The sequence below is a fragment of the Bombyx mori genome, chromosome 27, assembly GCF_030269925.1.
Source record: "Bombyx mori chromosome 27, ASM3026992v2".
Lineage (NCBI taxonomy): Eukaryota > Metazoa > Arthropoda > Insecta > Lepidoptera > Bombycidae > Bombyx > Bombyx mori.
This window is the reverse complement of record NC_085133.1, coordinates 408164-425288: the sequence shown is the minus strand read 5'-3', so window position 1 is coordinate 425288 and position 17125 is coordinate 408164. Positions and strand designations below refer to the sequence as shown.

The 17125-nt window shown below is 36.7% G+C and overlaps 1 protein-coding gene across 1 annotated transcript; it reads right to left on the bottom strand.

Annotated features, from left to right (window-relative positions):
* Positions 1-800: 800 nt before the first annotated feature.
* On the bottom strand, positions 801-16863 carry LOC101746104 (ubiquitin-conjugating enzyme E2 H). Its single transcript, XM_004926579.5, has 5 exons — positions 16599-16863; positions 9728-9804; positions 8326-8493; positions 6704-6832; positions 801-5634 (listed from the first exon to the last, which is right to left on the bottom strand). Exons 1-5 carry the CDS (start codon positions 16649-16651, stop codon positions 5474-5476), a joined length of 588 nt encoding a protein of 195 aa, XP_004926636.1. The 5' UTR covers positions 16652-16863; the 3' UTR covers positions 801-5473.
* Between the last annotated feature and the right edge of the window lie 262 nt (positions 16864-17125).

The window sequence follows — 17125 nt, the reverse complement described above, 5'->3', positions numbered from 1 at the left end:
ATTTTTTAATACTACGCGCGTGCGTTCGAGTTCCACGCATTCACACTCGCTCTGTCTCTTTCTATTCCACGGTAGCGTTAAACGTTTAACGCAACCTTGTTGGAAGTCGCTTTAGAAGTTTCACTTCAAAAATGAGCACATGTCTAACTAGATACATAAGGCATGATCGCGAATACTTCCACGATAAAGGATTGAGTGCACTGATGTCCGCAAACATTGCGTGAGGGGGCACAGAAGGGGGACCTCACGTCTCAACAACAGCCCATCAAACAAGATCGCTTGTTTCTTCATGGTGGCAACCAGCCGAGGCGATTGTAACATATTCCCGACTCGACGGTTTATTAAAGTTAGAAATTCGGTCAGGTAACGTAAACTCGCTCTAGGATTCATCTCATACATTTTTAGTCCTTGATAGTGTGTACAGTACCCGGGCGACAAATATTGCACATCGACCCTGGGAAAGAGACGGTTAATTTTTGCTTCGTAGAGCGTTATATCTGTCGCACATCACCTAATTGACACTTAGTCTCCATAGACACCGGATCATTAGTGTTTCGTCGCACACAAGAAACGCTCTACAACAAAAACAAAATTAGACGACTGTCTCTTTCTAAATATCGATGTGCAATATTTATTGCCTGGTACTGTACGGTATTTGCTCACAAAGTACACATACATGTACTAAACAAACAAAAGACAAGAACCATACAATTTTATATTTGCATTCTTGTCAAGTTTCATTGACCACAGACAAAGTGTTAAGTAAGAAATCGAAAAGAGGGCTAAATAAAACGCAAATGTACTTAAAATAACGTAAGTTTTATTATATTATGTAAAGAAATAAAATGGTTATTAATATAATTTTGTAACATGCATAACCGTTGTTGGAACTCATACAGTACATTTATCGAGCGACATCGGAACACCATATTGTCAAATATTAAAAATACATAATTTGCTTTCAAAATGTACTATTTACGGCCAACAGTTCACTGTCAAAATATTAAAATATCATCAAAATAATAAAGCAGGGGTGGACATGACGGAATCTTATCAAAATCAACCATCGACAAAAAATTACGTTATTCTTTTCTTATACCAAAATATATTATTATGGCTTTTAGTTTTTTTTTTATTATTTCGAAGATAATATATGTCTATAATATTAATATATTTTTTTCGTTTTCTTTTTTTAATTTAAAATCTATGTTTAACCCTATTCACTTAAATATACAAATTGCAACACTTTTAGTTCGCAACATGTCATAGACTGAGAGATCTATTATGTGTCCAAACGTTTTTTTTTTTTAATTGAAGCTTTTTGTAAATGAAAAGAAAAATTGATATGTTGAAAAATATTTGAAGAATAAATTTAAAATCCATTATTTTGTTTTCATTTAAAGCTTTTTAAAGTGATGGGCGATTTTTTTTTTGTAATCAATTAAATTTGTGGCATTATGTTCTTCAAACAAAAAGTACATTGTGTTAAAAGTATTTATGCCAAGCAAACCCAGGAAACGACAGAATCAGCGCTCTTCATGCTAGTATTATTTGGTGTACAGCGAATTTTTCTCTATTGCTTGCAACACCGCCGACATTCATACAAGCGTTACAAACTTACTCATAAATTATTTTGGTTGCTTAATTGAATAACAAAATATTAGGAATTAACGCAATTATTACCCGACGACGTCGAAATTATGAGACTAGTACCTATAATTTTAATCAACAATATTATTGGTGTTCCAGTTTTTTATTTGCAAGATTTTTAATACAGATTTCTTAAGATTATAGATGTTTATTTTAAAAAGATTTTGCATCTATCTTTTAGAATATTGGGACAAATTTTTAAAGGTAAAATGCGTTAATTCCCGTTACTATGTTACAAATGTACAGTAGATTATATTCACATCATGGTTTATGTTCTAGATGTAAAAAAAGGCGGTGTCCAAAGCCCAAACAAGCTAAAAACAACTAAATTATTAATCTTTTAATTATGAATTATACTAAGTACGATGTTTTACAATTATAAAAAAAAAAACACTATTGACAAATGAACATACAACTGGAAATAAGGAAGAAAAAAACAATCACAGATCGTGTATTTCGCGACTATAGACAAACTAAAATTTTCTGTTGCCATAACGAAAATCTTCATTAAATTTCCTGTATGGTTCGCTCACTGAGACCATCAACATACTGCCGTGAACATTCCAGGAATATAACGCGCTGATCTAACTCAATAATACGGATTCAAAAGAAAAAAAAAATTATAATTTAGAGAATTTGCACGAACCTTCGTGTGCAATGTCACGGGTCATGAAACATTGCGAAATGCGTCACAATTGATTTTTATTCATCTTTGTTTACACGTACGGGTAATTACTATTGAATTGCAAATCAACGATATGCTAATTATATTTATTTTTTCGTCCGCCGACAGATAAGCGCTCACGCCGCTCACGCGAGGCACGAAACGTTATTGCTCGACATTAAGGTATAAAGTCGAATGTACAAGATTTATACTTTTCAAATCATAATCGGTTCTAGTGTAATGCGATTGATATCTAAACGACTATTTGCAGATTAAGATTCATTTAAGTAGTTAATCTACAAATTTAATTTTAATACATCAAAAAAAAAAACCCCACAGTCAAAGTTATAAGTGCAGTTTTTGTACAACGTAAATTCGACTTTATGCGCTACCTAATTTAAGCAATATTCGTACGAAGCTAACTGCGAACAGCGACGCTCGGTGCGGACGCACTAACAGAGCTGCGTTACACCGCGAGACGGGCTCATCGTCACGTAACGAAGCGCGATTACCAAACAACATTCTTTCAAACGAAATTAAGACTAAAATTAATTATTAATAATAATAAAAAATACATTAATACCTATGAGATAGTGCTGACTGTTCCTTTACACTGTTTAGTAAATTTAAGTTCGATAAACTCTATTGTCGGACATATTTAAGTTATGTACAAGTAACTAGATCGATCGCGCCCGTAGCTACTAGCTCTGTGAACGGTACTGAGACAGTTTTCAAATGTATCTATAAGCGCGCTAATCCTTCTCCTTCAAAGAGATAACAAAACGGAAGAAGTACTTTAAAAACTCGTGATCCCGGCCATTTTGATCAGCCCACAGACTCGTGGTCGCAAGTTGCGTACGTCACGTTAACGGGGGGCGGCTGCGGCGCCGGGGTTGTGGGGGAGGTGTTGCAGATACGCCATGCTTCATCAGTCTACGATCATAGACGAGTTACCACTACAAGATTTCAATATGAAGTAAAGACGTTCAGATTCTTTCAAAGCAAAGCAGAATCAACGAGATGCAAAATGCGAGGTCATTACAGTGTGTGCAATTTTCGTGAGGTCAAGTGTAAACAAGCTCCCCATTCCGTCATGCGGAACCGTGGAAGAAAAAAGAAAGATAAGGTAATTAAGGCTTATTCAAAAGCGTTGACCGACAATGCACTCCTCGTAAACATTGCCTTACAGATAAGGCTGAAGCGGTTTGAGCTCAGGGGCCAGAAATCGACCGCAGCCTCTCTCAAATAATTTTTACGTCTACATTTTAAAACCTTTAAAATCCTAAATATCTAATATTACAATTTCTCCATTTTACAATAAGATTCTCTGATTTAACGTGAACACTTCGACTGTCGTATTGCTTCTAACCTTAAAGCGTATTCTACTCGCTCGTAACGAAACACGGTACAGACTCGCACCTTCCCAAAGTGCTAACCGACACTTAACATGTCCATAAATTCGAAAAAAAAGAGGCGTTCTAAATTGATTACTCTTATTTTATTTTTTTTAGTCGAAATATCGAATTATATCGAAGCTCTATCGACTAATAACCCCAAGCGTTCAGAGACCTATGACCGGATCGCAGATGAGACAGGGCTAGTGGCCTAATGAAAAAGACAGCCGGTGCTCTGGTCCAGTGACACGATTATGGCAGACCTGCAGGCAGGTACCTATTTATTTAATGATATGGTAAAGTATAAAAATACAACAAAAAAACAACGATAATCGGGATGGAAATAGTTTGAATATTGGGCGTTAACACAAGTCACTTTTTACCCAGTGCTGGAGCCACTTAAAGTACAGTGTATTCCATGCGGGTAAAGTATAAATGTACAACAAAAAAGACAGTAAAGACACTACCATGAATGACGGGGAAGATGTATCTGGAGAAGAGCCACCCTTTTCTGGTCGTTAGCACCCGGGACCATACCTCGTGACCGGTCTCTTGGCCGTGCTTCATCACGAGCCTCGTTTATTAAGGACGAATCACCAACAATCCTAGGGTCCGTTTACCGTTTTTACAATTCCATAAAAATACAAGAACATCGCTACACACCGACCGCGTTATGCCGAAAAGAACCAACCAAAAAATATATATTTATATATTTCTGATGATCTGGCAAAAGTTTACGTACCTTTTAGGATTAAAAGGCCGTAGTGGTTTTGTGTTGACTTCATGTTGACAGCTGTCCGCGGCAGACGTACTTCAGTATTAAGTTCGTATTTGCCTATCAAGATTCATTGTGTGACCAAACTCACCTGCGAACGCGTTTCGGTCGGTATTAATTTTACCAGGATATTTACAGCCCTTCATTTATAAAGCAACAAGTTTATGGTTCAACGCGGAACTGTGCGAGTACGTTTTCCTGATGGGAGCCCTGACGCTTGTTATGGGTACCTATACTACAGAGCAGCACTAAACTCAGCCGCCAACTGCTAATTGTGAGCACTTGTGAACACGGTAGGCGTTTTCATTTTAGAAAACAATGTACGTTCAATTTCATTACAATTACGTTTCCGAATTAACGCTATGAATATAAATTTTTCTTTAGTCGTAGAAGAGAGTGACTTTGAACTTTTCTACATAAAACGATCGAATCCTTAATTATTTTTTACAATATATATATTTTTTGAAGCTGTCTCTCTGCGTGTGGAAAAATATTTTTATTGGCAACCCCATTATCTTAATATTATCTGTAGCAGCGATTTTTATTATTCAAATACAGATACAACATTAATCTCACTATAGTGCTTTAGTGTTTTGTTTGGTGTCATGTAGTATTATTATTTTAAATTGTAATTGGATTAATACATTGAGTAAGTACATTAGAGTGAAACAAAACGAATTTTGATACGAAAAAAATTAATAGACCACTGAAAATTGAATACACCAATTATATATAGTTTTAATATCTCAATAGTTTAAGAAACAATTATATTCAATCTCTTGTCGTTCGAATACAAAACGAAACAAGCCAAAACGGATACGGTTGTTCAACGATACTTTCAAAAAGTGCGACTTCCGGGTTCGAAATTCGAAAACTAAAACCGTTACAATTCGAATTCGAATCAACGAACGTTTTTATTGTTCTCGTACGCGTTCACAGAGCGGTGGCGGTGAGCGGCCTCGCGCGGGCTGCGGTCCGGGCCAGTCTGTGTTATAACTCCATGTCGTGCGCCTCGTCTTCGCTGAAGTCGCTCATCGAGGACTCCGAGTCCGAGTCGTTGCCGTTGCTCGCCTTGTTGGCGCTGGCCCCGACCCCTGTTATCGCGTCTTTCTCTAGCAACGCTTCTTCTGTGGCGAACTTACGAACGTAGTCTGCGAACCCGAAAGTTTTCGGTTGAGGTTTTTTTTTGAAGTTATACTTTAGGCGCGTTATGAAAAATTGATGAGAGTGAAATTTTACGATGCGCGCGCACCGTGACACAAATTTAACAGAAATGAAGTTGCTCACTAAATCGCTCATTACAATACGACCGACGTAACTTGGCGAGTCTGAATATAGTCGCAGGTGAACTTTCGCGCATGTACACTCGTAAAAAAAGTGTTATTAGCATTCATTTTTTAGTAATATAAATGACAAAATTATTATTTAATATAATTCATACTAAATATTATTAAATTATTAACGTTAAATATTTATTATTAATTATTTAATATTAAAAAAAAAAGAAATAAATTTAATAAAAATAGTATAACTTTTTACGCGCGTACACAAGTACACGCACCCTTGTTTTAATTACTTAGGTGAGTGGGCGAGCTATGGCCCGCCTGTGTGCTTAGTGCGAGTTTTTTAACGTTCTCGATAGCGTAAAAGTTAACTCATATTTGTATGGAATGGAATCGTTTGCCTACGTTTGCCGTTAGGGGCGCTGTTCCAACTGCATATAAAATAGGGTTAACTATTACGCTATCCAGAACGTTAAAAAACTCGCACTAAGCACACTGGTGTTAAGTGGTTACTGGAGCCCATAGACACCTACAACGTAAATGCGCCACCCACTTTAAAGTGATGCAATGTGGACATTTAGACGACTTAGGTTCATTCTTTGCTCAGCAGTGATGGAGACGATGATCTCCTATATATTTAACATGGGTAGGTTCGCTTGTGTTAAGCGATTGTCAGATCCCAGACGACAGCGTGAGTAATTGCTATCTCACCCTTCAAATATCGCGGCAGAAATAGGAAAACTGTTTTCTCAAATAAAAACGAGCAAGATATTATTACACTTATCAGATGCTATGACCGAGTGTTGGATAAGAGATAAGACACATCTGTGACGTTAAAAGTGGATATTAAGATTTATGAAGACTTGGCCATCACCCTGCAGTGTGGTCCCGATCTATATGACCATATTATAGTTGTTCCTGTCGTAAGGAAACTCACCACAGACTTTTTTCTTGTACTCCTCGGGCTTGTGCAGGTACATGGCGGCCGCGTCACCGTTCAGCGGGTCGATCGGGTTCGGGTAGGTGAGCAGTTGCGGCAGAAACGATTCAAATATATTCGATAAGTCTGCAACACACAGACGAGATCAAGAACCTTATCCGTCATCGCCAGGAGGTCAAGAACCTTATCCGACATCGCCAGACTAGTTGTCCAGGCCGTCTTGCTTGAGGACAAGGGATTCGGTATACTCGAGTGGTACAATGCCAAGTTACAATCTTGCAGATTGCACTGTTATTTTTCTAAGGAAATGCATAACCAATACGCTTTTGCGACTTCCAAAATGAAGCAACATCTCGTCGTTGTTGGTGGCTTGGTGTATGCTGATTAATGACATGTTCTGGTTCGAAGTATGGGCCAGCACTTACGCAACTGAGACTTCACTCACGTTTCTCAGAGCGGTGCTGTGAGCTCATCCACCGATTAACCCTTTGTGGTCCTAAGACTAAACTATATGTCCAATACGTGTGGATTTTGAATCTCAAAGGGTTAATTCTATATAACCGTGAACACTAATGTATTATATTCAAGCCAGCGGAAAATACAGAATGGTATCTTGATTCATAACTCATGTTAAGTCAATCAATGATGATATTCCTTGCTTGCGTCCTTCTTCGCTTTGTCTAACTCCGATAACTTTGGCACTAAATCCGCTACTAATATACCAAGCCGCATAGATTCCAGAGGAATATTAATGTCAGACAGACAGCGGGTTGTAAAACTATAATTAAACTAGAGACTACATAATTTTATTGAAGTACATCTTCACAAGCGAATTCAAATCTTCGCGACTTTACCATAAGAAAAATGGGCAAGATACTTGTTGCTCATTTCCAAATATGTACATTACAACACCGAAATGAAAATATTTCAATTCAGTACTACCCATGTAGAGTAACTACAATCAGGTCAATTAGGCCCGCAGTACCATTTCAGACCATGTTGGTTTAATTCTCATACAGTCACTGTACGAAAAACCGTTTTATCACTCACCTGTACCACATATCTTATCCTCATCTTAAGTATTAATGGTATGACATGCTGGACGGTGGCACCCACGTTTTTTTTTTTTTTTTTTTTTTTTTTTTTTTTTTTTTTTTTTTTTTTTTTTTTTTTTTTTTTTTTTTTTTTTTTTTTTTTTAAATAAATATAAATATTTACTAACAATCACGCCACGTTAACTGGTCCCGTGCTAAGTTCGTAAAGAACTTGTGTTACAAGTACCAGATAACGGAAATAAATATAATATTTTTTATTATACACATACATATATTTAATATACACCCATAACCCTGGAAAGACATTTATATTTATCATACAAATATCTTCCCTTGGCGGGATTCGAACCCGCGACCCCCTTGTGTAGTGACCATGTCACTTACCACTACACCAGACGGCCGTTAATTGTCACTCAAAAGGAGCTCCCTTCCGGCGGTACAAAATGTACTTCTAGGGATGATATCGAGGCAGTATCTAATGATAGGCAGTGGCATAGACGTGTCCACCAAATCTCCTGGCCGCTTTTCAGTCTATTGAAGTTATAAAAGAGAACAAAGACATACCATAAAGGGCAGTCCACGCCTGGTTGATGACGTCAAGACACACGGTCCCCGACACCTCATCTATGTTGGGGTGGTAGACCTTATTCATGAAACCGATGGACGGAGACTTGAAGGGGTAATGATCGGGAAGGTGCACGCGTACTCTCCACACACCACCTTCGTATGGCGCTTAAATTATAAAACAAACGACGTAGATTAGAATATATCTTTACTGGCATTTATTAATAGTCTCAAACACCTTACTTCAAAAATGCTGAAATTCCCCTAAAAAAAAAAAAAACCTCTTATTTTTAATGGCGGTAATACGGGCTCAGTATCGCATATTATCTATGTACGTGTGGCAGACATGGTATGCATTTTTTATAGTATTAAATGGGGAGATTTGCCGACTTAACCTAATAGGTATGGCTCTAATAAAGAATAAAAAAAAAAAAACAAAAAAATGTGGAGACGAAGATCGCGACCTGCTTGAGGCCACAGCCAGTAGAGTCCCGATTAGTATTGTATAAGAATGTTCCATGTTTTAATTCTTGGTTGCTTTGCGATGGAAACAGGCAGATTGGTAATACTATTTACCAGTGCATATTCACGATATCACCTACGATCAGTAAAGTTACAATATCTTTCAATACAGATTCGACCGTTTGATTTCAGAATATTCTAATTGAATTTGAGCAAAACGAGATCGTTAACAAGAATTATTAACAAATCGTTTGGACATTTGTTTATTGAGTGTGGTTCTTTGAACTTTGAAGCCTTGTTATTCAACGGTTTTTATGACGTAACCTGTTTACAACTCCTTTTTTTAATGCGTAGATAGGCAAACGATCTCATCGCCCACCAGGTGGTTAGCGGAGCCGTAGACCAAGCAATATAAAACCAACAGCCAATTATAAATCCTACGGCAATGCGCAGCATAATTAAAAAGCATAATAAAATTTAGCCCCATAAATTATTGAATATTGTAAATAATCTATATTTTATTGCTTACGTGGATAAACGAGCTCACGGCCAACCTGATGTTAAGTGGTTATCGGAGCCCATAGACGTCTACAGCGTAAATGCCGTCACCCACCTTGAGACAGCATTTGTAAGGTCTCACTTTTAACAGTACAATGTGCTTCACGGCAGAAATAAGCAGGGTGGAGGTACCTACCCGTGGGGACTCACAAGACGTCCCACCACCAATAAGTAAGTAATAATTTTTATAGTAAGTAATAATTTTTATAAACACATAAATTTATATATTGACCAGAGTTTATCTCTGTACACGAATTGGTTTGCGGCCATTTGCCGAGATAAGCCCACCGAAGCACTCGGAGAAATGGACGAAGTTAGTTTGTTTACGTTTCGCTTATAATAATGGGTTGTAGATAATAGATCTGGATAAACATGTACTCACTTCCTGGAGGTCCGAAGAATTTCACGCAGAACTCGTTAAGGCCGCTCAGGATTGTCACTTCGTGCTTGCTTTCGATACTGTATAGTTTTAGTTAAAGAAATTTCAATGGTTAACAGTACACACACACGCATTACAATTGCCAAATATTAATTTTAAAAATGCTCACATCCAGTGGTGGATTTACACTAGGGGTAGTCGGAGCAAGTGCCAAGGGCGGCAAATTTTTGAAAGTGAAATTTCTTTTTTATCTTATCAAGATTGCTCAATATAATTAAGTAATTCTATTAGAATTAATAATTTTCTGTTTAATTGATAATTTAACAAATTCAATTCATCCATTATTTGTGAATTATAATTTTGGTACTTTTGGTAAAAATTTATAATCAGAATGATTTAATCAATTTATTTCCTTGGACATTTAAAATAATAATCGATTTTTCTATTTTCTGGAATTAAATAAATTTAATTTTTTTTTAATGTATTATAATGATGAGTCACCCTTAGTGCAAAGTTTATAATTGTTAGAAAAAACAACAAATATTTTACTTATGTTTTTGTAATATATAACATATGATAACGTTTCTGCAATCAATTAGTTATTTTAGTTTTGAAAAATAAAATATATAAACTATAAGTTAAGTAAAATACCAGTATTGGGGCGGATTTTTTTCCGGTGCCCAGGAGCGGCATTAAGTTTCAAGTCCGGCCCTGCAACCGTCTCTCGTGAATAAATCTCGTTCGAAGTTGGTACAGTATGGGGATGAAGATTCATTCGATCGTGTAATGAAAGCCAAACTTGTACAATTTAAAAATGTGCATTATTACTATTGACATTGTACCACCACTCAGGTAGGTACCACCGGCCTGTCTGATGCTGCCGCGAAATAGTGATTGACTCCAGTTTGAAGAGTGGGACAGTCGTTATGAAATCTATATTTTTGTTTTGTTTTTTTCTTAAATTTTTATAATTTACTAGTTTTACTAATTTATACCATATTCTAAGTATGTACACACGTAATTAGCCTTCATTCCCGCAAGAACCAAGGGGAAACGGGGGTGACTGAAAATCAGCGCTGCTCGATTTATCAACTTCGAACAGCAATAGCTGAGCCACCTCCTTTTGCCTTTTTCTCTTTTTTTTCTTTTCTTTTATTTGTATTTCATTTTATTTTCTGTGATGTGAAAGGCAATAAATGATTTTTATTATTATATTATTATTACATATATAAAAATAAATTGCTGTTCGTTAGTCTCGCTAAAACTCGAGAACAGCTGGACCGATTTGGCTAATTTTGGTCTTGAATTATTTGTGGAAGTCCAGAGAAGGTTTACAAGGTAAATAAATATGAAATGCCCGGAATTACATAAAAATAACAATTTTGTTTTTCCTTTGATGTGTCCCCCGTCGGACGGATTCCTTTTGTTTATTTTATACAAAAGTTTAGGTCTTTTATTTATCGATTGAGGCACTACGAAGTCTGCTGGATCAGCTAGTATAATAATTACATAATACGATCATCATCGATCATGTCTCAAGGTGATAGGCAGTTTTCACGTTATTTGTAATCTCACGTCTTTTTGTTCTGATAACCCCGTAACGTCAGGTCGTGAGGTCATTCACCCGTCTAGACAATAAAAAGACCATAGTCAGGGTTAGTAACATACTGGATCAGAAGATCATAATGGAAACGGGATAGTCAGCAACACACAACAAGCGCACGTACGGACGCAATTTTGTTTTTCTCTAGATATATACAGCAGTAGATTGAGTATCGTCAGCTTCAACTGTCACCTTTGATTCATCGTTGTTGACTTTTCTTTTTGAGCGACCACGGGGTTCATATTTTAGATCAAAATTTCCATGTCGGGAGCGTTCAAACTAATATCGAGTCACGCGTTAGTTTGTAGTATTCGCTCCGTACATATCATAAATGCTGTGAGCCGTTTGTGAGGAATTTCTATTTTTTTTTTTTATGATTGAATGATTACTGGTGGCCCGGAGGCCTTTCCAGTTTCACCAGGACAGGGAATTTCTAGTCTACCGCGACGGAACTTGTATTCCATAATTACTCGTATTTTTATCGTGTCCATATTGATGCAAAAGGTACAAAAAAACAAAACAGTAATCAATAAACCAATGACTGAATTTTAAAAAGGAATTCAATTAAAATAAAATTCATTTAAAAATAGTACATATTTATTGTCAGCCGTAGGTAAAAAAGACCTTTAACAGATTAATTTTAGGTTTCACTTTTCGATGTAACTATGATAAGCAGACAAATGAGCATGAGCGATATTGACCGATTACTAAGCTAGCGAAATATGAAATTGAAATATTTGAACAAGGTTGAAACTATTCAGGGTTGTCTCATTATCAATTTTACCAGGAAGACAGTGAAACTTGTAAAATGAATGAAACGAGAACTAACTGTCCACGAGTTTTGGGATCATTTAGGAAGATCAAATCAAAACATATATCTCCGAACTACACACAGAATGAGCTCGACTGCGTTCTACAGTGCTAATTTACGTGAGCTGTTATCACAGCTTATCTTATCGGTGTTGTGAATGGACTCGAATCTACCATTTACTAGACCGATGTATTTTTATATTTGAAAATATTTATGTTGATAGTAATTTCCTTGTAGTAACATTTGTCCTCGACGCGGCGTATAGGTCGTAACGCCCTTTGTAGACATTTCGAGTGAAGCAACTATGCCAGTGTTCAAACCCCGCAAGCAAATAACAATTTAACGTCCGTCTGGTGTAGTGGTAAGTGACATGGTCACTACACTAGGGGGTCGCGGGTTCGAATCCCGCCAATGGAAGATATTTGTATGATAAAATATATAAATGTCTTTTCCAGGGTTATGGATGTATATTAAATATATGTATGTGTATAATAAAAATCTTACATTTATTTCCGATATCTGGTACCTGTAACACAAGTTCTTTACGAACTTATCACGGGACCAGTTAACGTGGCGTGATTGTTAGTAAAATATTTATATATTTATAAAAAAAAGAAAAAGAAAAAAATTCCAAGGAAATACGTAACAGACGTTCATGAGTTACTTCCATGACGAAGGAGTCTCAACAGTGAATGGCCGCATTTACTTTCGTGACCCCAGTCATCGTTCTCGTCGAATCCGCCGCTTGCGACGAAGGGCTCAGCGAGTAAACTAACCCACAGAAACAACCCACTAAGTTTCTCGCCGGATCTCCTCAGTGGGTCGCGTTTCCGATTCGGTGGTAGATTCTGCGAAGCACGGCTCTTGCCAGGGTTAGTGTTAGCAACAACGTCAGGTTTGAGCCCCGTGAGCTCACCTACTCGCCCGGTTACGCTGATGTGGTCTCTCAAGACCATCAGCTTAGGTAGGAAAAAAAGGAATCCCGGTAGCCATTCAACCACAAGCTCGTATGCTACAGCTATAAAAAAATCAACAGATCCTTTTGGCATACAAAAAAAAAAAAGTTTCCTTTAAAGTTGTATACGCGTCTGGCCTTATTGAAGACTGACATCGTTTGTCTGCCCCCAGTGCCGTTACCTTTCTTTGTAGTCTCGCGCGCAGGGTACTGTAGACTTATCTTCGTAGGCTAGACGATTGCTTTTGAACTCTAGACAGGGTTGTCGTACTTTGGTGCGTATACTAACGCAACTTATTTACAGCATTGGGTTCAAAAATATTAATGACTATTAAATGACCTTTCGTTTCGATCGTTTTGGATGGAAAGACCTCGAAATTATTTTCCTTTGTCTAAAAAAATGTTGCCTTTTTTCATTACATAGGTTTTTTTTTTATTGCTTAGATGTGTGGACGAGCTCACAGTCCACCTGGTGTTAAGTGGTTACTGGAGCCTATAGACATCTACAACGTAAATGCGCCACCCACCTTGAGATATAAGTTCTAAGGGTCTCAGTATAGTTACAACGGCTGCCCCACCCTTCAAACCGAAACGCATTACTGCTTCACGGCAGAAATAGACAGGGTGGTGGTACCTATCCGCGCGGACTCACAAGAGATCCTACCACCAGAAATAGTAAAGTTGTTGGCTGTTGATCTCACAGTCTACTTGATATTGAGAAGATACCATGGACGTAGACCTCGTTACAGGTCGTCTCTCGACATCCTCATTCTCATTGACGAGAACAAAAAAATGCAACAGTATTCTAATGAAATATGTACTTAACAAATGTTCACGATTGACTTCCACGGTGAAGGAATAACATCGTGTAATAAAAATCAAACCCACAAAATTATAATTTGCGTAATTACTGGTGGTAGGACCTCATGCGATGGTAGGCGCTCTGTCTCATGTGAGTCCGCACCACGCTGCCTATTTCTGCCGTAAAGCAGTAATGCGTTTCGTTGTACCCATGCTGAGACCTTAGAACTTATATCTCAAGTTGGGTGACGCATTTACGTTAAAGATGTCTATGGACTCCAGTAACCACTTAACACCAGGTGGGCTGTGAATACGTCCACCTACCTAAGCAATAAAAAAAAAGAATGTTTCTTTGTATAATCATATTAGCAGGTCACAAATATCTAACAGTTCTTGCTCAAGCAATAATCATGATTAAAATCTTATATGATGTATTGTATTTCTGTCACAATTTCATCGCACATACTGTTAATAAAGTTTATGTGTTGCTCACGGGCAAACTTGTGAGCTCATGCATGCCATACATATGACGTTTTGCAAATGAACTAAAATTCCATTCTTATCTAAAACTGTTCATACTTATTAACCAACAGATAGCTTAATTAATTGATATATTTTGTAGAGCCATTTACCTTGTTGGTCTCTTATGGATCCGGTAACCACTTAACACTAGGTGAGCTGTAAGTCTGTCCACCCATCTAAGCTATAAAAAAACTGTTGTCAGTAGTTTTGTTGGGAAGCATGTCTTGTTTCAAACACGTTACTGCTTACACGAGAGTGGCACCCATTACTACTAGGAAAATTACTTTAAATAATGTAGTCATTTTATTATATACTAACGACCCGCCCTCGCTTCCCTTCAGAAACATGAAATTTTATTATTGATTATTTACGACATCACATTAGAAACCTCAAAAATAACAGTATTTCTCCACTATTTAATGGATGTTATTATACATATTATATAAATATTCCTCTTCAATCACTCTATCTTTAAAAAAAAAACGCATCAAAATCCGTTGCGTAGTTTTAAAGATTTAAGCATACATAGGGATATAGGGACAAAGAAAATTACTTTGTTTTATACTATGTAGTGATAAGTGTCTTTTAATTTAGTAAGTTTTAAGTCAGTGTAGGCTATCCTAAATTAAGACAATGGTTCTCTATGATAGAAAAAAGTTGGATATATTCTTTGTTATGGGTGTGGCAGCATATAGAAAACAAGAATATGTAAACTCAAGCTTCAACAAATACTAAAATCGAGGAGTAGAACAGACCCTGGATCTGGTGGTGCAGTGGTATTCATTCACCACTGGACCAACAAGGTAATCAGTAACAATAAATAGTTTATTGTATCTATGTTGTTTCACGTGCACAGCACAGCCCATGACTATTATTAACAGTTTTCATGCCTTAAAATAAACTTCAACACTTTGCTGATGGCATATCTCTTAATTATCTAATCAGAATTAAGTTAAATAAGTATGTGAGTAGGTGCAAAGCCTATTTATAATTGGGATTAAACACCACTTTATCTGAAGTGTAATTTTGGCATGTGATTCATTCCAGAATATTCTGGATATTTTAGAAATAAGAATAAACTAAATAATTTTGCTTCAATGTCTTTTTAAAATTATAGTATGGTAATTACATCCTATAATGATAATGCATTTTTCAGTACTTTTTAAGTACTATTACTTAATAATATAACAGTGGGTGAAACAGCAAAATCATAAATCTAGAACAATCAACCTAACATTAATTTATAAAAATTATATATTTATATGGTCTCAATGAAGAAAAATTTACTTCCCTTTCTTACATTAATATAATACATTTTAACTAAAGGTAGTAATGACAATTCATTGTCAGAGCAAGTCTTAGAAATTTTGGTGAATAGATAACAAAAGCAAAACGATGTGTGCATTAGTTAGAAGTATGAGGATAAAAAAAATTCACTGCATATAAATGTTCTGATTGCTCTATTTATCCAGATCTTTATTCTTTCCAAAACCTTTGGCATACTACCAAAGCACTATAAAGTTGATTTTTTATTTCTCACAATCGTCTTTGTGTACAAGGGCAGTGAACCATAATGTTGTTTTTGCTGATTCAATTTGCAATTAAATTAGTATGTGAACAAATACTTTTTGTAGTCGAATTATGAGTCTTATAAATCTCGAATTGTACCTACTTTCAGTTTTTTTTCGTAAGGTGACTCAATTTTTTTTATTCATCATCATGACAAAGACATCAAAGTTCGTTTTTCTCACCAGTGTGTACGATTGATATTGATAATTATTATTGCGTTTAATTACCCATAGAACAACTACAAACCATGCGTTAAGGTCGCTAAAAAATACGCAATTGAGACCGTGGCCTAGTTTAAAAACGAATTACGAAATATTACAATCTATTAAACGCGGAAGAAAACTGCGTAAACGTAACGTATCTACGTGTTATATATATAGATACGACACGGGCCTGTACGACCAACACCAATGTCCGATATTTAGAAATTAAATACAAAAGAAAACTTAGTTAATTTAAATATAATGATGTCTAATGTTATATAGTCGAAATTAATCGATTCTACATAGGCTGGTGACAATCAGCTGATGGTCCTAGGACTAGTTATTTACATGGTGGCCCTAAGCACAGTAGGATAAGTCCTTTGTAATCACGATAACAAAGAAAAGGATACAGTTTGATGACATCGGTGTCCATGCGTCGTTTCCCAGCGCTCGGTGACGACATCTTCGTGATCTATTCTTAATAAATCACAGTATCGAACACGAACACTAGAAACACTAACGCGAAACTCACTCGAAACTAATTTCTCGTCCACCACCAGCAGTCAGAAAAATAACATTGTAGAAAAACAATGGACACAAACCATAGACCTTTTTTGTACTTTTCGTCCACCTGGACTAGCAAAGACAAATAAAAATTTAAATAAACCATAGACTAAATTTGAATGGTATTCAGCGACAGGTACACGAAGGTATTTTGTGGGTTGTTTTTCCCTACATAGGCTGGTAGCCTTCAGAGGAGTAGGTGAGCTCACGGATCTCAACCCGGAGTGTTGCTTACTCTGGCCCTAGCAAGAGCAGTGCTTCGTAAAATCTACCACCGGATCGGAAACGCGACCCACTGTGAAATTCAGTGGGCAGTTAATGCGCTCGTCGAGCCCTTCGTCGCAAGCGACGGGTTCGACGAGGACGGTAACTG